This window comes from Lynx rufus, unplaced genomic scaffold, assembly GCF_022079265.1.
Source record: "Lynx rufus isolate CCGP_SWC_20201006 ecotype Redwood Valley unplaced genomic scaffold, mLynRuf1.p SCAF_5, whole genome shotgun sequence".
NCBI classification, from domain to species: Eukaryota; Metazoa; Chordata; class Mammalia; order Carnivora; family Felidae; genus Lynx; species Lynx rufus.
In genome coordinates this window covers 88,903,591-88,927,451 of record NW_025814867.1, presented here as the reverse complement: position 1 = coordinate 88,927,451, position 23,861 = coordinate 88,903,591, and the positions used below count along the sequence as shown (strand labels likewise).

Genomic DNA, 23,861 nt, shown 5'->3' with positions numbered 1-23,861 from the left:
TTCCAGGAGGGTACATGGTGTCAGATGGCATACTGTTTGCTGCCTGACCTGAGGGCTAGTGTCACTGACATTCTAACACAGTGCCAGGGACTCTAGGGAGGGGGCACAAGTATATATGAGAGGAGCAGACCATCCCCAAGGAGCAGAGTCCTCCTTGGGAAAAGGCTTTAGACATTGTGTCCAAGCTCCACATTGAGTTCTCCAGGAACTTTCTAAAACTGAGACATCAGGAGAGTGGAACAGGATCACCACCCATGATAGAGGAGCCACTCCAGTTCTAACCATTGGTTTTGTTTTGTTTTGTTTTGTTTTGTTTTGTTTTGTTTTGTTTTTACAGGATTAGGATTAGGGCAAAATTAGGCCTTCAGGAATCCATCAAACCATTGGTTACATTTTCTTCCTTCATAGAGAAAAACAGATTCCATAGGTATCCATCCCAGTTCTGACCTACAAAATTAGTGTCTAGTCATTTTCTTTCCTGGTGCTATTGTCATGGGCCAAGTAAATGGGCTAAATGTACCAGGTTCTAATTATATAAATGGGAACATTAGTCTCCATTAGCATCCACACCATGTTATTCTGAGCTCAGGTTCATGACGGGAATGCAAACATCTCCAGGGAAATCCACCTGTGATACTAAGTGCAACTAAACATGGAAATCCTTCCCTGGGGTCAGGAGTTCTATTTTATAATTATCTCATTATAATTTCCACTCAAAATCGGCTACTTTTCAAAATGTATTCATGATTCAGAGATTTTATGCTCTCAACAACCTATGGAATAGGTAGGGCTATAGTTATGCCTTATATTTTATAGATGGAAACAATTTAGATGACCTAGGAGGTTGACTAGTCCACTGACATGTAATAAATAGCACAGCCAATTCCACAGCTTAAGACCTGAGTTGTTTTCTTTACATGAAACCTTAGTGTTTGCTTCCTGGCATACTCTCATTTCTTAAGGAAGTCTCAGACTTTGTGTTAATACAATTTCTACCTCTAAATACATGAGCCTGTGCACAGTTCACATTAATGCTGATCAACAATTTATGATCCCTTGCACAGCCAATGTAGAGGAAAAAAATAAGTGAAGGGATTTTTTTTCACCTCTTGTTTCATACAATTTGTGGATCTGCCTAACAATCAGCCATAAGTAGGATTTATCATTATGTCCTAGGGCTGATAAATGCCTCCCAGGTAGTATATAAGCCCTCAAATTGGTCTCAGAAAACCTTTGATGATTGCATAAAATAGGCACATTTTTCCCAGAATTATCCCAAGGTGACTTTGTTAAGTCTCATAATCTTCACATATGAGGCTAGAAAGAGTTGTTTCAGTATACTGGAAGGCAGTGGTTATGACCAAGAAGCACGAAGTCAGCTTGCCTGGGCTCTACCACTTTCTAACTGTGGGAATTGAAAGTTACTTAACCAACCAGTGCCGCAGTTTTCACATCTGTAAAATGGGGATGCTGCATAGTTTTCTCAGGAGGATCAGATGAGTTAATATATAAGAGAAGCTCTGAGAATAGTGCTGGCATGAATGAGATCCTGCTATACTTAACACATATCTATCTGGGCTGCTGTCTCAGAAGAGCATATCCCAGGTGTTCTGTAGGCACCAACACTGGCAGCATTTCACAAATGGGAAAACTACTTAGTGGCCAACATATGCACACCTTTCCCAGTAGCAGGGACATGGAGTACTAACCCAGAGGGTACTAAGAGAAACAAGAAATGATTTTTTTGCCAAGCTACAAGGTTGTTGGCTTGAAGTTACAATTGGGTTAGGACTCATTGTTCATCCCTGTCCCTAGAGGGTCCCCTTGCTTTCCTTTCCCCCTCATTGCTTCTGGAAAATTGGAGATGATGGCATAGACACTTGGCATGGCCTACAAACTACCCCCAATGGAGACATTTGGGATACAATCAGGTCTTCCTCTGAGATCACACTTTATTTTCATTCTTTGAGTTTTGTTTTTAGAGAAAATGCTATCATTTTTCAAGATGGGAAGCACAATTGTAGGTAATCCAGAAAAGGGATGACGTCTAAACAAATTCTATCCAACTTCAAAATACGTTATGTGAATTGGGTTTTCAAAGTCTTTCTAGTACAGTCTAGTATTAAAATAAGCTCACTTTCAGCAAGCTTTCTCCACCTGCAGAAAGGAGAAAAGTATCCCCAAGTTTGTTAGGGGAACACGGGCAGATGAGCCCAGAACATTTGCCATAGATAATCCTGTGCCACACAATATCTGAGAGCTTAACTACACAACCCCTGATGGGTCCTTCAGGCACAGTCAACAAAAGGGAGCAGCTAACAGATGCTTACCTGTCATTGCCTTTGTTCTTTTCAGGCAGACAAATTTCAGATGTACGTCACCTACTGTAAAAACAAGCCTGATTCCAACCAGCTGATCCTGGAGCATGCAGGCACCTTCTTTGATGTAAGCCATGATTTTCCATTCTTGAGTCATTGATGAGTGGGTGGGTGGAAATGTTTCTCTACTTTGGGATAGTGGGTTTTTATCCTTTAGTCCTCTTTTTAATTTGGCCACCCAAACCTCTATCTCAGAAGTAAAGCATGGAGAAAAGCCAAAGCAGTGCTTGTCTTTTGTTTTACTCCATCCCATCTCAAGTGGTGTGGTTTTAGACAAGGAACATTGGTCCTTCATGCCTCAGCACCAAACTGGGCTGGCCACCATCTTGTGTGCAGAGAGACCGGCAGTATAACCCACACGTTAAGATGTTTCACTTCTTCATACACAGCTCCCTCAAATGCATACACAGCTACTTCATACACAGCTCCCTCAAATGCAGGGCTTCTCAAAGTGTGGTCCTCAGAGCAGCCACATCAACATCACCTGAGAACTTGTTAGAAAGGCATATTTTGGACCACCTCCCCAGATCTGTTGAGTCAGAGTCTCCAGGGCTGAAGCCCAACAATCTGAGTTTTAAGAAGCCACTCAAGTTTGAGAGATACTCCTCACATGCAATTATTTCAACCTTGACTATACATTTGAATCACCTGGGAAGTTTTGAAAATACTGATACCTGGGTCCCACCCTTGTGATTCTGGTATGATTGGCTTGGGTTTGGCCTGGACCTTGAGAGTTACAGCACAGCCAGTGCTGATCACTTGGGCTGTAATGGAAGCCAAGCAAAGATGGCACTGATGTACCTTTTGTCTGGTCCCTTGCTTTAGAACAAGGATCCATCCCTGCTAGTGAATGATGGAATAAGTCTACATATTGCTAGGCCCAAAAGAGTGACCTGTTGGCTATAAAGTGAACAGCATCAAATGGGTCAATGTAGGATGTAAGGGAAGAACGAGGCGTGAAGAAATTGGGGGAGGGAAGTTCACTGAGAAAGAGACTGTAGCAGTGATGGCCATTATGGTAGTCCCATCAGAAGTGACAACAACTTGAAATACAGAACTTTTTAATGATTGTTGGTCTGTGTTTCTGCCTACCCGCTTTCATTTCTCCCATGAATATTTGAGTATTTACTATAGAGAAGATGGTGTTCTAGGCACCTTGAGGAATACAGACATTTAAACATCATTCCCATATTCAAGTTTACAAAATGAACCTCTGAGCATCTTTCTAGACTGATGCTGCCAAAATAGAAATGATTCCACAAGTGTCTCATTGCTCTGTAAAGGAATGACCCTTGAATGGGAGAAAGCCAGGCAAGAAAAAACATACATGACTTTTTTAAATGAAGCGTTGATATGCAAATGGTCCTGAGTGTCCCAAACTGGAATTTTAAGGTTAGATTTGATAAAACAGAAAATTCAAGAAAAGTACTTCTTTAACTTGGTATCTGAATTTATTGGATATCATACTGGATGTTCTCTACTACTATTACCTCTGTTAATAATGTATTTTCTTTAACATGTTTCTGGTCGATTACTCATCAATAGTATGCAGAAGGGTGTTTGTGAAGTTTTAAATGCGTTGTGTCCTGTCTTCCACGTAGCATTTTTCTGAACATCCATGTCCTGTGCTCTGAGCATGCCTCAGACTCCCCCGCTTCCTCGTCTTTGCTCACAGTGCGCTCTCTGCCTTACCACTCTGTGTGTAAAATGCACCTGCACAGACACACACACACACGCACACACTGTCACTCTTCGGAATTCTTTCTATCCTTTAAAAGTCAAATGTGTCCTGCAGGAACCCTTCCCTTTCCCTATGCATGTGTTATACTTTGTATCTCTCTTATAGTGTTTATAACAATTTCCCTTATGGGGGTTATCAATGTACCTTTTTATTACACACACCTCCTCCCACCTATGAGCCCCTTGAGGTTGGCTGATGATTTGCTTGGTTTATTTTGTACACATCATAGTGTGCGGTGCTAATTGGCCTTTTCCTTTAGTCCTATGGTCATCATATTCCTGTTTCTAGCCAATTTCTAGACTTTGACTAGTAAGTTAGATAACCTCCAAATTTTACACCCTTCCCCCACCCTCCATTCCCAACATAGTACCTGATGAGCCTCTACTTTAGTTGGGAAGACCACTGGAAGCCAGGAAAACCGTCCACTAGGTAGGAGTCCCTGGATCTCGGCATAGAGGTGGAGAGGGAGAACAGTAACCTCTCAGTAACCTCTCCTGATTGTTCCCAGAGCTTTCCAGAACCCGTAATACTTGTGGCTTTTTTTCTGTTTCATCAGAAAGGGTTCCCTAAGTTCTTCACTTAGAAAATATCTGCTTTAGGCCCTCATTCTATAAAAGAGATAAGCCCTTAAGAAAGGCTGTCTTTTAGTATCTATTATCGTAAAGCGTGCACAGAACATTGAAGTTCCAGAAAGGGGCACACCTTCACACGATCCAGAATTTTCTACTTCAGATGTGAGAGCTGTGAGGCTGTGATGTTTGATGCTAAGCTGGTTAGCAAGCATGGTTCGGCGGACCTAGCCCCCGGAGGCAACGCCTTCCTCCCTTCCTCGCTGCCCCACATGCAGCCTTCCCAGAGCTGGCAGAGATGGACGGCTGTCAAAGGTGCCCTATTGCCGGTGCTCTCTTGCCAGAGCTGCCAAGTAAACAGACGATGTTCCTTTGCCCGGAGAGTTAGGCTGCCAGCTCTTTTGCCCATCACCCTCGGACAAGTCTAGCTAGAACTCCACACCTCTAGGGAAGAGGCACACGGGTGAGAAAGTTGCTACTTTCTGGGATAGCTGGCAGGAATGCGAAAATTGTTTTTTATTCCCTCTTCTTCCCCTTCCTCCATGGCCACATGACAAGTCCTCTCTCACATAACTTTAAAATGTTTCTTGGGCGCCTGGGTGGCTCAGTTGGGTAAGCATCCGACTTTGCTTCAGGTCATGATCTCACGGTTCATGAGTTCAAGCCCCACAGCAGGCTCTCTGCTATCAGAGAAGAGCCTGCTTCAGATCCTCTGTCCCCCTCTCTCCGCCTCTCCCCTGCTCAAACTCTCCCTCTCTCCAAAATGAATAACATTAAATTAATTAACGAATTGATTAATTAATTAATTAATTAATTAAATGTTTCTTGTATTCCTCCCAGTGCTTTGTTCTTACTGACCCTAGCCTAGGACAAGCCCGTGTACACACCTACAGATATAGATAGATAGATAGAGCTATAGCTATACATTATATGTATATTTAAAGTGAACACTTTAATGGTTTTAGTATATTCACAGATATGTGCAACCATCTCCACAGTCAATTTTAGAACATTTTCATCACCTCAAAAAGCAGCCCCACACCCTTTAGCCATCACCCCCACCTTATCCTCCCACCTGTCCTTAGTGCTAAACAACCAATGATACATTTTCTGTCTCTACAGATTCACCTATTCTGGACATTTCATAAAAATGGAATCATATAATATGTATTCTTTTGTGACTGACTTTTTTCACTTAGCATAATTCTTTCAAGGGTCCATCTATGTTATAGTATATATCAGGACTGCATTCCTCCTCATGGCCAAATAATATCCTATTGCGTGGATATCTCACATTGTATATCTCCATTCATCAATTGATGGACATTTGGGTTGTATCCACTTTTTCACTATTATTAATAATACTGCTGTAAACAGTGTATGTAAGTTTTTGTGTGGGCTTATGTTTTCATTTCTCTCAGGTATATACCTAGGAGTAGAATTGCTGGATCGCATGGTAACTCTGTGTTTACACGCTTGGGATTTTTCAACAACCTCCTAACTGGTTTCTCCATCTCTATATCCCAACCTCCGCCCTGTATGTTGTTATTAGGCTAAATATTGCTCTCTCTGAGACATCGCTTTCACCATGTTTTTCTCCTATTTAAAATCTACAGTACTTTTCCATTGAGAAGCTCACCACCAAATCCTAATTTTTTTTTTTAATCTAGCTCAACCCTATCAATGGCCTAAATATATCTTGCTTATCTGACTGTATTTTTCATTTTTTCCTGGACTCCAGGTGTACCTCTTCTATACCATTCTGCATGGTCCTCATTATCATATAAATACCCAATGATTATTTCCTGTGCATTTTTTATATGCTTTCCATTTATAGAATGCCACTCGTCCAGCTTTGTACTTCCCCACCCCCACTTATCCTCTAAACCTCAGCTGAAGGCTTTATCTCTACTAAGCCATCCACCACTCCTGGGCCCAGCCATTGCTCTCTGTTCTCGCTGGGAATACCTTCCATCTCCTTTGTTGCTATTTATGTGTGTGAGTATTCTCAGCCACCTGGTGTGTAAGGTTCTTGAGGCACGGGGACTACATGGACCCTTCACTAACCTTCACAGCACCTACACCTTGGGGCGTGGAAGGTCATTTTGGAGGCAGGATAGAGAATGGCGTAAAATGAGAGGCTAGAGGCCCAAACAGCAGCTGGAGGTCATGGGTGTAGCCTGGGCATGAATGGCGTGGAGAGGAAAGACTTGTCACTGGGGATAACACAAGGAGAACAACTAAAAATGACTCCATGGCTATCAGCTCAAGAGACCTAAATGAGGGAGATGCCATTGATCACAATGAAGAAGTTGTAAAGAATACAGTGGTGATTCTGGGTTGGGATGGGTCTAAGTTGAAGAGAGAAGGGATGGTAAAGGAGATATGCCCTCGTGCTGTTTTAAGGAGACTGAGGGAGAGGAAGACTCAGGAGCCATCGGCATAGAAATCCGAGCCCCACACCCTTATTCTCATCGTCCTGCTAGCCCCTTGTGATCACCTCCGCTCTGGGTTGATTTTTCCTTTCGCTTTCTGCTTCACCACCTCTCCTTTACCCTTCTGTCTGCTGTTACCTCCTCACTCTCGTTTTCCACTTTTATCCTTCCCCATTTCTTTATAAGTTTCATTTCTGACACACAAATCTGCTTTCTCTCCCTAAAGCTCCTCCCCTTTCACCACCTCTCCTTTTCTCTGTGTGTTCGTCTTGGTCTCTCTTGGTTCTCTCCCCATCAAAGAACAGTTCCTCATAATTTTTACCTCTTTTCCTTTTGCTCTCTTCTCACCCCACCGACTTCCTCCCAAGATACATGCATACACACACCCTTTTGTATGTCATGGTGCCTGTTTTCATCCCTGTAGGAGATACAGCAGCGGCACGGTCTGGCCAACTCCATCTCTTCCTACCTAATCAAGCCCGTCCAGAGGATCACCAAGTACCAGCTGCTCCTGAAGGTACTTCCCCTCCCCTCTGGGCACCTCCTCCTGCACTACTGATCAGGTTCAGGGAGCCCCAGCTTTGCCCAGGATGGGAAAGCTTCCATCTCAAGACCTTTCCTCCATCTAGAGCAAAACTTCAGAGGTGAACCCCCATTGGCTTTGCTGGCTCCCAGACTGCATGACCTATCCTGTGAAACTCTAGGTGTTTATTTGCTGGGGGACAGAGGAGAAATGAGAGCAGGAACACGTTTTGACTGCTTTCATACCTGCCCACCACTGCACAGTTTGGAGCAGTTATGGCTGACACTTAGGGCCTCACTTGCTCTTCCCTCCTGGGACAGATTCCTCCTGGTGGTCCCTGCTACTGTCAGGGGTCAAGGGACACTGCCAGTCAACATAGACAGTGGAGGCCCAGAGTGGCATCTACCATTGCCTTAATCTCTGTGTTTATCAAGACTATGAGGTTTTTGAGAGAAAACACTCAAAGAGTGCATATTAAAACACAATGACACTCTTGTGTCTGGAGGATCCCATATGTTAGGTAGGGGTTCTTTTGGAGCCTAGCAAACAGATTTGGATTTTCTCCAAAGTATTTTCTTTAAAATTCAAATAATCAAATTATGTAAAATAGTAAGTAATGTGGGCTGCTTCTTCCGAGAAGGATACACTGACAGTCTGAAGATGTGACATTTCCCCCACAGAAAGCCTGGGAAATCAATATTATAAGCAGTTATATAACCCCTATGTATATTAATTCTCAAGGGGTAAGGGTAGAGTTTTCCCTGAGTTTGAATATTTGGCTGGTTGCTCCTCAAATGCAAAGAATAAAGGGATAGTGAGAAGCATGTTGTAAGTAGTATAGCTCCAGAGAAAATCTGCTGAAATTCAACTCATGTTTAGAGATGCTTGCAGAATCCCAGATATTCTAGCTTCACTAAACCTGAAAACCAGTCTAGTTTCACATCTAGATTTCTGGTCACACTGGAGGTGCCCACGGACAGCCACTAGGGTCTCCCTGCTTAGCACATGTGATTCCATGATGAGAAGAGCATGAGCCCCCATGGGGCCCCATGAGCCCATGCCCTGGACCTCTTCCCCACTGAGGGTCAGGTCAGGGACTAGCACCACCCTTTCCCTCCTGCCTCCGCCTTCAAACCTTCTCTTTCCTTGTCTCCAAGAAGAGACATTTTGCTTCTGCTTCCAGGCACTCAAGTCATCCAGCCCTGCAGAAATGGCTTAGAGAGTTACAACACGGCATCATGCCCTTGGCCTTTGTTGAGAACTCATGTGAGAAGTAACAATGTGCAGAACATCTTGGCTGTTTTGGCAGAATTGCTTTTGAAGATGTCATCTTTGTTTTTTAAAGTTCTTTATATAAAGACTCACAGAAATTCTCATAAGATCTCAGAGTAGGGTGTGGGGGTTCTCTCCTAAATGATTGGTGTACTCTCTACCTTTAAATCACAAGAGCTTTTAGCTCCTTCTTTGCCTTTGACTATCAGACAATTAGCATTGAGTCCCTATTATGACTACTGTATTGTTACTGGTTTCTCCTTAGCCCAGATTTCTGTGTGTGTAATGATCCTCTCCTTCCCTATCCCATTTAACGCTTGGCCCTTTAAAATGATTTTTCTTGTACTGGAAGATTTTTTAAAATTCATGTTTGTGGTTATTAAATTTAAGCATCTCAAAGCTTTTCAGGAATTGGTGGGGTTGCAAATTAAAAAGTAAAACAAAACAAAACAGAAACTTGCCCATCCACACTTGCCAATGCCTTAAATCAAGTAAGATCCAGTTCAGGGCGCCTGGGTGGCTCAGTCAGTTAAGCGGTTAAGCGTCTGGCTTCGGCTTAGGTCATGATCTCACGGCTTGCCTGCCTCATGAGTTTGAGCCCCATGTCCGGCTTTGTACTGACAGCTCAGAGCCTGGAGCCTGCTTCAGATTCTGTGTCTCCCTCTCTGCCACTCCCCCACTCGTGCTCTGTCTCTCTCCTTCAAAAAATAAATAAACAATTAAAAAAATTTTTTTTAAAACGTAAGATCCAGTTCTAACAGAAATATAGCTTTTCAGCTCTCCCTTTTAATCCCACAGGGCTGAAGTTCCCCGGATAATTATGTGACACAGATAAGAGAGGAAAGTGGAGGATGGACAGGCTGCCCTGTGTTTTGCTTTAGGTGATGGGTGGGTGGGCTCTGGGCCCTTCACTCTATAACTGGATGTTTTAGGAAGAGATGACTGTGCAGGTAACTGAGAAGGAAAAAAAAATGAAGTAGTGGGAATTTGTGGAAAATCTGTAAAAAAGATTTACCAAGGTAATTTTGACCTCTTATAAATGCATTGGTAGCAGAGTACTGCGGAGTAAAAGCTCAGTTTGCTGAGCTCTTACTATAAATAAACAATATGGGATTTATTTTCTTAGTAAAGACAGTTTTATTCCAAATAAGCTGATATTTAATTATCAGTATCCTCTGGGATTCCTCACTTTGGGTGTTGCATGAAAGTCAAAACTATCTGTCAGTTAGTGTTCAGTATTCTCCATGTAAATCTGCTACAGATGTCCTTTGAAGTCTAAATTAAATTGGAGCTTTCTTTTTAATAACAAGTATAGCAAGGATCCAAGGAGAATTTATGGGCTTTGGTGGTTGATTGATGGACTTGCCACACTGCTTTGGGGTGTTAAACCATTTGGAATTTTCTATTGCACACTGAAGCATATATTTCTTATTTGTCTCTTGTGCTTCTGCCTGGAAATTCCTTTGAGGATGTATGGGAAACAAGGTCAGGAGAGTTAAAATTAGGAAAGGGTTGGGGAGAGTCAGAGAACTTCAGGTTGGCAGAAGTAAGTGCAACTTTCTGAACAGTGATGCCGTTATACCGACTGGAACCAAGGACCGAGCTGAGAACTGATCACTTCTGCCTCCCCAACATGCTCGAGGCAGTTCACCTCTCCTTTGGGCACTCAAAGCTCCCTTCTTCATATGGGATTGTATCCGAGATGACGCAAAGGATTGGAGTTTCGTGTCAGATGCTCACTAATCAGATATCTTACCAAGTATAAAGCTTTTACTAATAATTTCAAGGATACAAATAATCCCAAGGAAGAGATAACGCAGAGAGAAGTCCAGAACCATCAACAGCTCTAAGCTCTTTCTTGGAGCATCAGGATATGCTGTGGCCCAGACTAACACACAGACTTTCTAAATGGTATATCTTGTATAATATCATTTACCCTGAAGAGAGCCATTTTGTTTATGAAACATACTATTTACTTAGATAGTTGCATAGCATATGTGATATCTTACAGGGAGCCATGCCCCTAAAGCCATAGATTCCAGGTTTGTTTACCGTAAGAAGTCCTAGACAAACCAGATATATCCTACTAAAAGCATTCCATAGATAAGGATTCTCCTGCTAGGTACTACCATTAGCCAGGAAGTCTGACATGTTTACAGGGTTTGATCTGGTCAACTTCTTTCTTTCCTGGAAGTGCATCTCTACCCCATCCACCCATCCTCTGCCTTCACCAGCCCCTACAGAAGGAGAGGGTATGGATTGCAGATCTGTTGCTTAACTGTTTTGTTTCCAGTGTCAAAACGAACAAAATACAATAACCCTCATAGGAAAAATGAATGCCAATATTCCTCTGGTTTGGGCAAAATCACTCCAAATGGCCCTTAGAATTTTTAAGATAGTTGAAGATTATTTTTTCTCCATCAACCAGATACTATATGTCTTTGTGGAGAGAATACTGACCTAGTCTTCAATGAGGAAGTAAGAGAGGGCATGCTCTGAGAAGCCTCAGCGTGGTGGACGTCATGGGGGAGATAGGGTTGGCATGGTGGGTAGATTCTAGATTTAAGATTTAAAAAGAACTAGTCCAGAATCCCATATACTGGTCCCAAGGTATGAACTCCTGATTTATATGATCTAAAAATATGTTATAACTCTGAAATTCTATAAACCTATAATGTCTACGAGCCCAGGTTGCTCCCAGTATGGTGGGAAGTCAGCATTTAGGGAGAAGAGGTACATAAATAAATGTGGTGCCAGAAGTAGATGTCTGTTGCTAAGTCTAGGGAAGAAATATAGTGGTAGAATCCTTTGGAGATAACTTTCCATCCCACCCCACTTTTCTTATAGCTTAGAGGAAACCATTATGGAGAACGAAGTTGGTCTGTAATCACCTTGATGGGTTAGGTGGTGGGAGGGTGGGAAAGCTGGGGCAAATGGCTCTAATTGTGTCTCGACTTTTTCCCCAGGAACTTTTAACTTGCTGCGAAGAAGGGAAGGGAGAGCTCAAGGATGGCCTGGAGGTGATGCTCAGTGTCCCAAAGAAAGCCAATGATGCCATGCATGTCAGCATGCTGGAAGGTAGCTGTCTTCCCAGCCTCCCTGGGGGGCCTCCTCCTTTCCTAAGACTAGGGAGCTTGTGTTGTGGGAAGGAAGTGGCATGATGTCAGGCAACGGGCAAGGCTGGAAGAGAGGAGAAATGGCAAGTTGTTACATAGGTCCTCAGGAGGTGTGAGAGGAGCTCCACAGGGGCCAACTCGATCAATACCTGCCTCCAGGTAGAATCAGACCTCAGCTGTTTTGGATATGTGGATAACTCACTGCATGGGAGGTAGTCCAGGACAGGCCATCATCCTTACTATAAATGTGCTAGAACCCTGACCCACAGCAGTCCTGTTCATCTGCAATAGCATTTGCATCGCATTTGTCATCAGAATGAGTAGAAGTTCTGCATGCATGTGGACATACATCCAAGGTCTCCAGCCTTATGTTCTTCTTTTTCTTCTATTGTAATAAAAATATACATAACATAAAATTTACCATTCTAACTATTTTTAAGCACACAGTTCAGTGGCATTGGGTATGTTCACATTGGTAAGCAACCATCCTTACGGCCTTCCTAGCAGGTGAGAAAAGTCCAGCCAGACAGACCTGATAGGACTTCACCAATGTACATTTAGTCCACTGGAACCATGGTCTTGGGACCCAGAAACCTGGTAGAGTGAGACTCCAATAAAATGCCCTTAACACCACAGAACAGAGGAGCAGAGCAGTTGCACTGGGGCGGAAGTTGTCGGATGAGTTCAGACTCCACATTCCAGTCTGGTCTGGAAAACAGATGTTAAGGGGGATCCGTGTAGTCTGTTGTAAATATGCAGAGCTGTGGGCTGTTTTTTCTCCTCTGGACTCCATCTCTCACCATCACCTTCCCTCCCACCTCCCCCACCTCTAATCTTGGTCTGGTCTCACTACTTCCTGGGCCACTCTGAATATAGGAAGCTATAATTCTTCATATAGCGGAGCCCTGGTTACCTTCTCCAGACTGAGCACTAACCATCTGAACATATTCCTATTGCCACAGTTCTCTGCCCCCTTTTCTGTTTGCATTCCATCCCCATCCCCAGCCCTGGGTGTCCTCATCTGTTAGCACCCTTCTCCTCCAGCCTGTCCCTGACCTGTATTCTGGATCCAGTTACCCCAAGTATGTGGAACAGTAGCAGCAACACCTGGGAGCTTGTCAAAAGAGCAAATTCCTGGGCTCCACCCCACAGCTACCAAATCCCAGTATTCTAGGGGCAGGAGTGGGCAGAAATCTGTGTTTTGACAAGCTCTGCAGGTGATTCTCAAGCACACTAAGTTTCAGAACCCCTGTTCAAATTTAAAGTGGAATAAATATAGCTGTTAAAGGCTTGTGCACCACATTGGACAGGAGCCATCAAAGGGAAGAGTCCTGGGAATAGACTGTAAGAAATACAGCAATGACAAATAAAGTGGAGTCGAGGGCACTCCATCAGACAGTCCTCAACCCCAGTCAGAGCTCGGAACCCAAGTCTGTGGGGAGCTGTAGAGGAAGAAGGTGATATGGGGTTTGCCCTTGCAGGAGGTCCCAGGCTTTTGAGAAGATACCACTGATACTGGTTATGTGTAGGAGACCGGTGCAGAAAGGGAGATCTGATTACAGTTCCCTAGAGCTATCTACTCAAGTATTTAGGAGTGTCAGGAATCAGAGAGAGAAAGCGATGTGGGAACAGAATGCTCACAGTCAGGGAGACCTTTCCAAGAGGGTAGTGGACCATGGCACCCAGATGGGGTGCTACAGAAACTCCACAGGGTGGAAACGGGTGTCTTTCAGGGTTCGACGAGAACCTGGATGTGCAGGGGGAGCTGATTCTCCAGGATGCCTTTCAAGTGTGGGACCCAAAGTCACTGATCCGGAAGGGGCGAGAGCGGCACTTGTTCCTCTTTGAGATCTCCTTGGTTTTTAGCAAGGAGATCAAAGACTCTTCAGGACACACGAAATATGTTTACAAGAACAAGCTACTGGTAGGTGGGGCAGGTGGGGCAAGACAAGTCTCCCTGTTGTCATAGAGCCTTTGGGCAGGAAGGGCTCTTGAACACTCAGCTCATCTCTCCCCTGGTGCCACACCAAAACCATCCTGGACAAATGAAAATGCCTCCTATTTGGAAAGCTGCCCCCTCGACTCCCCCTTCTGCATTTTAGAGTCCATCGTTCTTCTTGATGTCTGCTTTTAGCGCCTCCCTCTTTACCTTCCCTCCCTGCAACCTGCTAATCAGGCAGGTGCTTGTAGATCCTTTCAGCCTGGGTAGAGGAACAAAGCTTCCAGTCTGTTGAAGTTTGATTGACAGAAGCCCCTCCCTCGGTCCTCTCCTCTTTGTCACCTTTCCCTTCCCACCCCAGCCCTAAGTTTCCCACTGCCCTCCCCTTCCCCGCCTCTCACAGGCATTTCCTGTCTACAGACCTCAGAGCTGGGTGTGACGGAGCACGTAGAAGGTGATCCCTGCAAATTCGCCTTGTGGTCTGGGCGCACCCCTTCCTCAGACAATAAAACAGTGCTGAAGGTAAGTACTGCTCTCCACTGGGGCTGGGTTGAGGGTTGAGGGTGGCAGGAGAAAGGCAGGGGGCTGGGGCACATGATTCCTGAAAGGTGGGGCCTGGAGACTCCACCGGGAAGGGCAGTATCACATTGGTATCAAAAAGCAAGTTCTATCATGGACATAGACTTGAAATCTCAAAGATCCGTGGTCCCCTAAGTCGATCCCCTCAAGCGCATGAAGAGGGAGGGATGCAGGGAGTAGCTGCTGCGCTTCCTCAGCAGGGCCCACTTAGATATGTTCTGTCCACGTGTCCCCTTCAAGGGCAAGGACAACTGACCATTTGACAGAAGGTACCTTGATTTGATCCACGTTCGTTCAATACTTTTTCCTGAACACCTACATAGAAGGTATTCTGCTCAGTGCTGCTTGTAACTACAAATGAGAGATGGACCTTGTCCTCTGGAAACTTACATTCTAGAAGCTCTCATAAATCACACTAGCAAGGGAATTATGTTGATTGAAAGGAGTACTAAGAAAGGGCCTTTCTCCAGATGAGGGCCTTAAGGAGTCATTCTAACTTTCCAGAGCTCACACAGCCTGGGAATATGCTCGTGGTAACGTACATCTAACCAAGAAGGGGTCCTGCGGATGGGGCACCCATCAGTCAGTTGCTTATCAGTGGGTGGCTATCACCAAGGAAAAGATGGTCCAACCCTGACAAATGCTTCACACTTGTTCACTAGGAATTGCCTGCCTAGCCGCCACCTGCCATCAGACAGAATTACCTGAAAAAAATTCCACAAAGACAAATGGGATACTTATGAGATGGTAGAAGTGCCTTCAATTAACATGTTTACCAGGCTAAAAACCCAGCATTGACTTTCAGTCAGCATAAGCCTATATAGCCATGCTAGGAGTTGAATGTGCTGATATAGACCCATACCACTTGGTGAATAGCCACTGCCTTCAAATGCCCCTTGCTACATCTCCAGTGTTCCCCAGAACTCCCAGCATCTGGTAACTGATGTGTTCATCCCTGGCCCGGCGGGGGACCTCCACATATGCTCCCACACCAGGACAGATGTCAGTATTGGTCAGTGCCATGTGGAGTATTAAATACTTTGAAAATCACCCCCGTGCAAGTGTCCATTGAGTCTTGAGGTTATAGCCCCATTCTAGGAGTTGCAGAAGAATTGAAGAGTCATATGCGTAAAATAGAAATGAATTCCTCAAACATTTGGTGTCCTTAAAAGTAGTGGGTTAAGCCTGCAGGAGGAGGATTGAGAACAAAGGAAGATGGGGTGTTTACTGTTTCTCTCTGTGGCACTCCAGGCCTCCAACATAGAAACCAAGCAGGAGTGGATCAAGAACATTCGAGAGGTGATTCAAGAGAGGATCATTCACCTGAAAGGAGCTTTAAAGGAGCCAATTCAACTCCCCAAAACACCAGCCAAACAGAGGAACAATAGTAAGAGGTAACCAGCGTCTCTCCTCTCAGCACTGCCTCACATGCTCCGGGAGCGGGAGTGGGGTCGCCCTCTGCTTCCACAGAAGGGGTGTGCTGTGCAGTTGGCACCATTCTCTGTGAAGTCCCATCTAAGATGAGCAATCTTCTTTTTAAGCATCTCACCAGTAACTGTCAATTGAATTCAGCAGGGCTTCATTGGGCACCTCTTATTTCATAGACACTCTGCTGGGTGCTCTGAGAAGAGAAAGGGAAGATGCATGATGAGTCCCTTCCCTCGAGAACCATCTAACAGTTGTATCTCCCACGCAGAATGGTTAGACTAGAAGAACGAGTGCTGCTGATGGGGACAGTAAATGCTGTAAAAATTCATTCAGAGGGGACTTTAGATGAGCACTTGAGAGGAGTGTCCGGGGAAGGCTTTGGGAGGGAGGGGGGCCCTAAGTGGACTATGTAAGACAGTAAATGAGTTTTGCATACTGTAATGGGTAGGGGATGGTATGATGGGGTTATCACTGCAGCTCTTCTGTAACCCTTGAGTCCTCACGTTCATTTATCTGAGATAAGCAGGGGGACTGATTTTTTTGTATCTTTATCTCTCTGGGCCCTCCTGAATCCCAGTTGCCCTAAACTGGTGGAAGACTTCCTAGGTGTTCCTTTCACAAGTCTCCATGTGACAGTCGCTCACAATGACTCTTTTAGAGGGCACTTCAAAAGAAAGCATTCAAAACCATCATGTTAACTTTGAAACAAAACAAAACAGAGTTCTGGGGTGATAGTCATTGACGGCAACAGGCTCTCCTTTCCTCCCCTATTCATGAACGGGGTAAATCACAAGGATTTAGTTGACCTTTTGGTGCCAACAAGGATGCATTAACTGAGGACCTGTGGATAGTAGCACTAGTACAAAGGGAGGTGGTAGCCCAAAGAAGGGTGTGACTAAGGTAGGGAGAGATACCACCACAGGACAGTAGCCCCCAAACCTGCATGGCCAGAATAAAGTCACCTCTCAGTGCTGGAAGGACAAATTATGAATGTGTTGGAGGAGGAATTGTTTGCATTTCAGTTACCTGCATCCAGGATCCAGGGATGGAATAGACTTACTTTAGCACTAGAGGCAGACCTTGCTGTAGGAGGCCTCTACTTTAATATAGAAGGTAGAGTGGAAATGTTATGAACTCAATGTCCAGGAGCATGCAGGAAAGGATATTCAGGTGAGGTTGGCTCAAGTTTCCCTGTGAAAGTGCCCCTTTTTCCTACGTAGCAGAGTTTGAGCATCTATAGAACATGAGGTGGACATATCTTGGAAATGCCTCCCACCTTTTCTCTGTCATTGTCCTGAAATAGGAGGGTGAAAAGCCTTGGCAGATTCTGCAGAGAACAGTCAGGCTGTCTGTAATTTCATTAGCTCGGCTCCCAAGATATGGGGACAGAGTTTACGGAGGAGTGAATTGGCTTGGAGAACACTACCCACACTCCTGGATGGGCTCCCCACCTCCCTCAGAACTGGCTTCATCTGCAATGGACCAGAAGGGCCCACGATGGGCCAGAATGGTGGGAAGCGCAAAGTACAGCCAACTCTCAACTCTGTGCACATGGCAGGGAGCAACGGCCCAGATATCTAAAACAGCAGATGATCTACAAGTCCTTTATTCCTGGTCTTGAAATGCATCACGGAATTTCATTTTACAGCAGAATTTCCTTCCTATGAATGTGTGGCTTACATTATTAAAATAAGTTGGCATTTCCCAGCCCGTAAGTGGCAGTGAGAAAGCAGTTGACCTAGAAGTGTTCTGAGCAGGAGAAGGCACTTTTTGGTGACTAGAAGATACTGTACCCGCATGCACACTAACGTCCATGTACACCAGATCATAATTGTCTAGACTCTGTGAGGTGGCTTCAGTATATGGGGAATTTTGTCCATGTGGTGTCATCCTTATGCAGCAACTTCCTGATGCCATTACTTCTCCATAAGTAGCATCAGGGGAGTAACCTTCATAAGCTGGGAAGAACTGTCAAGTTTTGTGCTAATTTTTCCATGTCCATGTCCCTGGCCCACACCTCCTTCAGTTTTTCCTGACACTGACCACCCAGCCTCACCAGTTCCCAGGCATCTAATCCCCTTTGCCCTGGCTATGCATTCAGTGCAGGACTGAGACATAATTCTTAAGCTGGAGAATTGAAGGGATATGTAAGTGGGACAGCTAAATGGTCCAGTGGCCCAGGAAGGGCATATGCCGGGAGTACACTCAAGAGATGCTCAGGAGCAAGCTGACTCAAAAAGCTACTGTGGAATCTGTGATCTTTGAGATGATGACTTTGTGTTGATAAGAAGTCATCATAAATAGGCATGAGATCAACAGGACCCACCAAGTTGAAGGAAATAATCTCTTCCTCCATACACAGGAGTTGAGCATCCAGCATCAGGAACTCCCCAAAGATTATCTCCTCTGGAGGAATATCTCACGTCGTTTTCTTAAGCAGAAGAAATACAAGTCAAAATATCTTATCAGCTCTGTTTTCTTTATAAGCCAGCTATAAACTAACCCCCATCCTCTTACAGCATGTAGAAAAACTATTTGAACACTTTAAACTCTGGGGTTGTCAGAGATCACCCAGTCAGCTGGATAGAAGCCTTGGTTCTAAGTAGGATATACCTCTTCCTACTGCCTATTGTAGACCCATTCCCAGTAATAAATAAATAAATAACTGCCTCCTCTATACCATGGGTCAGAGGAGTTATGGTGTGGGGGGATCATTCTGTGTTCAGTTATCAGCAAAGGGATTGTGTGCTTAAGTGCAAAGGTGACATCTTCGAAAATCACATAGGGCTGCTCCTTTTAGTGGGATAATTTTAGACAAATCCCTGTTCGAAAGTGCTGAGACTCTGCTCTGCCAGCACAGCTGGAAATCCTAGTGTGCTCTAAACCCACAGTGGTTCCCCCCACCCCCACCCCTGTTTTTTTTTTCTCTTCTTCCTGCAGGGATGGAGTGGAGGATGTTGACAGCCAGGGGGATGGAAGCAGCCAGCCAGACACCATCTCTATCGCCTCTAGGACCTCTCAGAATACAGTGGACAGTGACAAGGTAGGACAGTGTCCCAACCTTCCTTCCCCCAAGACTTCTTGTTGGCTTAACCACCCCTGGAGAGTTACCCTCAGAGGAATTTCTCCCACTATGGAGCCCAGCCTCAGGAACCGGTTGTTTCTTTGTGCCAGCCAAAGTGGAAAGAGCAGGGCTGGAGGAGCTATGTCATAGTGTGGAGATGTCGTCTGAGGGGACAAAAGACCAGGTGATCAGCCAGACCTCTCCTGTCGTGAGAGTTTAGCAGAAGGAGCAAAGTTGAAGGGTGAGAGGGTCTGGGTCTCCCGTCCTCTAGAGATGTCCCACTGGGCGGCTTGGGTGGCTCTGCCTCGTGGGAGGCTGGACCTCAGGGCGCTGAGGCTGGGATAGTTTCCTGAGACCTTAGTGGCTATGATTGGCTCCTATTTATAATGGTTGAATGGAATCATCTAAAATTAGACCAAGACCAGTGATTTGGCAAATGGCCACAGAGATGCTGTTTGGTAAGGGCCTTCTTTCCGAAGGGGCTCCAGTGGAAATGATGCCTTCCTTGGGCCAGAGTATCAGGGCTCAGTTCCTGAGGCACAGAGGACCAAGAAGTGGTGGTGCGTGAAGCAGCTTGGAGGGATGTAATAGTCTTGCAAGAAAGCCTGGTCGCTTGGTCTCTTATATTTTGGAGCAAACAAGCAAGAAGTTAGTAGCTCTGGAGGCAGTGAAAGAAAGGAGACTGTAGCAGAGACCCTATGTATTTGTTCAAGCGAGGGGAAGAATTCAGCTGTCTAAATTTGCAGCAGAGACAGGAAGATTTTTGTCTCTAACCCTACAATCATTTCCTTACCTCAGGGTGTTAGGGTATGAAATGATCTTTTGCAGCATATTAGTGATTTTATGAATGAAGGTATGGATTTCCAAAGACTATTTGGCCCTAGTCTATCAAGACCCAATATGTTGGCCTAGTCCTTCAGCCTCAGGCAACAGGCTGTGTCCTTGCTTCATTTTTGTTTTCTAAGTTATGTTTTTTTAAAGATGATCTACATTCATTAGGATTTTTCCTAAATTTTTTTTCTTACTGGGGGAAAAAAAAGACTGCCCCATGGTTTCCAAGATCATGGTGCTAAATCACACTCTAGACTAGTATTCAAGGACATTCAAGCTAATTCTGTCTGATGTCCTGCCTTCAAGTTTCTAAGCCATTTTTGACTATCAAAGTGGATGGAAAATTGTTTTTTTCCACTTGTAAAAACATACAAAGAAAACTATTCCTGTACCTCCCTTTCTCCTTTGATGTGTTGTTTAGAAATGTAACCTAGAATATCCCACAAATGAGTGTTTCTTTTTAAACAGTCAGTGGGTGGGAAGCAAAATGCAATGCTTCCCATGTTCAGAGAGAGCCTGTTAGCCCAGGGGATCCATCCCTTCCAGCTGCTACTCCATCCTCCCACAGCCCTGACCTAGACGCAGGGCATTTGTCTTGTCTTCGGCTCCAGCCATTCCTTGTCTTCTGGCAAGGTAAGTGAGGCTAGATTAGAACACTTCTGATGGCAGGCACGTCACTGTTAACAAAGAATCTTGGTTACTTACATGTTATTCTATGAGTAAGGAAACTGAGGCCCAGAAAGATTGAGTGACTCAACCAAGAAGGTTCTAGTCATTAGTGGAAAAGCAGGAACTAGAACCCAGATCATTCTGCTTCACTGTCACGTTTTTCCCTCACTCTCAAAGCCAAGGCATTGTACTCCCAATGCTAAGATTAACTTGGCTGGTCGGTCTTTCTACACATTCCATAAAAACATTAGTCACATATTCGTGAAAAAGCACCCACCACGTGCCGAGCTCTGTGCTGGATACTATAGAGTGATGTGGACTATTTGTTGAATGTGAATCCTTCTTTGTGTAATTTTCGTTTGATGTGTGTCTCTATAGCCAGGCCGTTAAGCCCTGATGAGGGCAGGGTTGTCTGTCTGCTTCACTGATGTCCTAGGCCCACAGCACACATGGATGCTTGGGAAAGACTTGTGGAATGAATGAACAGAAGGAACATAGTCCCTGATCTCAGAAAATTCCAGCATTGAGGGGCAGCTAAAACAGCTGGTCTGAAAGCAGCCAGATATATAAACATTGTATTTTTAAATGTGCTAAAGAAATCTAGAAGTTCCCTTACCTCCAAGCAGAAAGCATTAGTCAGCTGGAGAACCTGGCCTGTTGGGAACAGGAACCCCCAAATCCCTTCTCAGACCCTGGGAAACATGGGCAGCAGGTCTGGAGATCTTGAGAGATTCTGTGTTCTGTACCTGAAACCTGAAAAATCACCTAGAAATAGTCACACTCTCAGAATAAAATAGAGGGCCTGTCTGTGACCATGCACTATAATTTAGAATGTTCTTACTCTTCTATCACAGAACAGTGATACCAGGACAGCCATATGTCCTCCTACACTCCCTTTCATCAGGCAAACCATTAAGTGGGATCTTTGATTTCATAGATGTCAACAGTGTTAAGCCTTCCCCTAACTGTACCAGAAGACCCGGAAACTGGTCTTGTTGGTTTCCAAATAGTCAGGTGAACGGACTCTGAAGAAGAACAAGGTAACCAAATGGACTGATTCAGCTAAACTGAATCATATTCAACAGGGCAGCTGTGACTCACCCCACAGAGATCAGGGTCATTTTAACAATGGGTTTCTAGAAAAGGCCCCAGTCTTCCTTTTTTAATCCAGAGGAATTAGAGCACAGCCCCACTATATTGGGTAGATGAGGAAAACGTAACCATTAAAGAGTCATGACAGACCAACTTGAGGAGCTGTGGGGCCCTAGGACCTCTCCAATCACCTTGTGTGTATTTTGTGTGCTGTGGTGGGGTGGAAGGAGTTTAGACACATCTGGGTTCAAATCCCAGCTCTGGTGGTTGCCCTCTGTGTCATGTTGTGTGAGTTGCTGTCCCTTAATTTCCCTATCTATAAGACAAGTAATACCCATCTCACTGAGTCCTTGGGAAGATTAAGTAAAATACATTTACTTGGCACCTATAAGACATTCAGTAAGGGTTAATTTTCCACCATTATTTGAGGGAAAACAAAAGTTTAGGCGCTATGAATATGAGTACACAATTATTTAACAGGTTGTGAGGATCTACTTCTTGAGTAGAATTCTGCCCTCTTTGTTCATTGACTATCAGCAGGTTCTTTTCTATAGCTGAACAGATGTAGCTTCAACTTACTTGTGTGTAAACAGAGCAACTTTACTCCTCTTTCCATTTGTTAGCCCTTAGCATCTAAGGCTTAGATACTTGTTGTTAGCATTGGCTCATGGGTTATTTGAGTAGCTGATGGATTATAATTCATTACTGTCAGGTATTCATTTTAATCATCAAATTGTAGCATCGTGGGCCATTGGCAACCCCTGGACTTTAGATATTTGAAGACGGTTGTCTTGTCTTCTAATCTTCTGTCTATAAGTCCTCAGTTTCTCCAACTGTTCCTTGTATCAGTGTATTTTCATACCCTCCCGTACCCTGGTTGCCTTCCTCTGGATTTCCTTCAGTGTGTAACGATCTGTATAAAGTGGGGCATACAAGAATGGTACTTAATACAGCAGATGTGATCTAACTAATACAAATTCAGCTTCTTGTTCTAGGGCTGCTATGCCTAGTCTCCTCCCTAAGGTGGTACATGTGTCTAGGAGTGGTGTGCAGTGGTTGGCTTATCAAATCTCCATGCCTGTTTTCGTGGACCCCCCTCATTGCACAGGTGACTTAGTAACCTGAGGGTGGGAACACTTTACATCTATCAGATTTTCCCCTGTTCAGTTCCATCCCAGTATTCTAGTACATTTTGAGTGTGAATTTATATTTGGAATATAAATTTTGTCCAGTACATCAGCCACATCTCCCAGCATTATTAGATAAATATACCATCTGTGGCTTCATCCAAATACTTGCTAAAAAGACAAGCTTGAGGATAGAAGACTAATGCCCAGCCCCTTTTCTGTGTAGCAGAGGATCTGGGGTTGCTTACTTGTGTTATGAATCTCCCTATGATGAGGAATCAGTCTGGTATTCTTTATTCTTCATTAAGTGCTAATAAAACCAGCATGGGGGCTTCAGTAAATAGCATTGATCGCTTTCCCCCAAGTTGCTTTTGTTTCACCCACAGATGGGTCTGCATAATTAAGTTCTACCTTACACCTGTCCTATGCAAAAGTGTTATTTTATGAAGGCAAATAGGTGTGCTTACTTGGTTCTGTTGTGCTCTGAGCCCTTTTCTGTTCCACCCAAAACATGCTCATGCTACTCTGGGCGTTCCACTGTTAAGACTGTTCTGTATGTGTGTGTATTATGAAGTGATGGGACTTTGCAACCACACTTCAAAGAAATACAGAATTATAGAATTCCAGGGAGGTAAGGCTCGGAATGAAGTGGCAGTGAAGAAGTAGCTTGTTCAACATGATGGATGTCTGCTGAATAATTTCCAGCTAATGGCCCAGAAACAGCCACCTGCGCAGTGATGGCCCCTGTGCATATATTTACTGTGTGGGGTAGGCATGGTGCACATCTTCAGTAACTGCTTACTCCGTTGAACATTACAAACCCATCCTGGTTGAGATACTCTCCAACTAAAAATCACTATAAATTTGTAGACATGTCTGGGCTGGCTGAATACAGGGAAGTGGAAGTGACATGGAGTTGCAGATGTTATTCTCCATAAAAATTCTAAGGGCAAGAACACTATCAGAACATCCCAGAGCTGATTGTGATTCAAATGAGAAGTTTCAAGTACAAGCTAATGTGATCTAAGTTAATATACAAGGTGGGCTGATAATGGCAATGTGCTGAAGGGGGACAGGAAAATTCGTGAAGAAGCCTGG

The 23,861-nt window shown here is 44.4% G+C and overlaps 1 protein-coding gene across 7 annotated transcripts in view; it reads left to right on the top strand.

The window, feature by feature from the left end:
• Positions 1 to 23,861, top strand: part of KALRN (kalirin RhoGEF kinase) — a 670,515-nt gene that overhangs the window by 443,744 nt on the left and 202,910 nt on the right. For all 7 annotated transcript variants that reach the window (XM_047099540.1, XM_047099539.1, XM_047099542.1 and 4 more), the window contains 7 exons: positions 2,356 to 2,445; positions 7,548 to 7,640; positions 11,885 to 11,996; positions 13,768 to 13,958; positions 14,394 to 14,495; positions 15,804 to 15,946; positions 18,921 to 19,023. In XM_047099540.1, the coding sequence (XP_046955496.1) occupies positions 2,356 to 2,445; positions 7,548 to 7,640; positions 11,885 to 11,996; positions 13,768 to 13,958; positions 14,394 to 14,495; positions 15,804 to 15,946; positions 18,921 to 19,023 (834 nt within the window). The remainder of the gene's footprint in view (positions 1 to 2,355; positions 2,446 to 7,547; positions 7,641 to 11,884; positions 11,997 to 13,767; positions 13,959 to 14,393; positions 14,496 to 15,803; positions 15,947 to 18,920; positions 19,024 to 23,861) is intronic.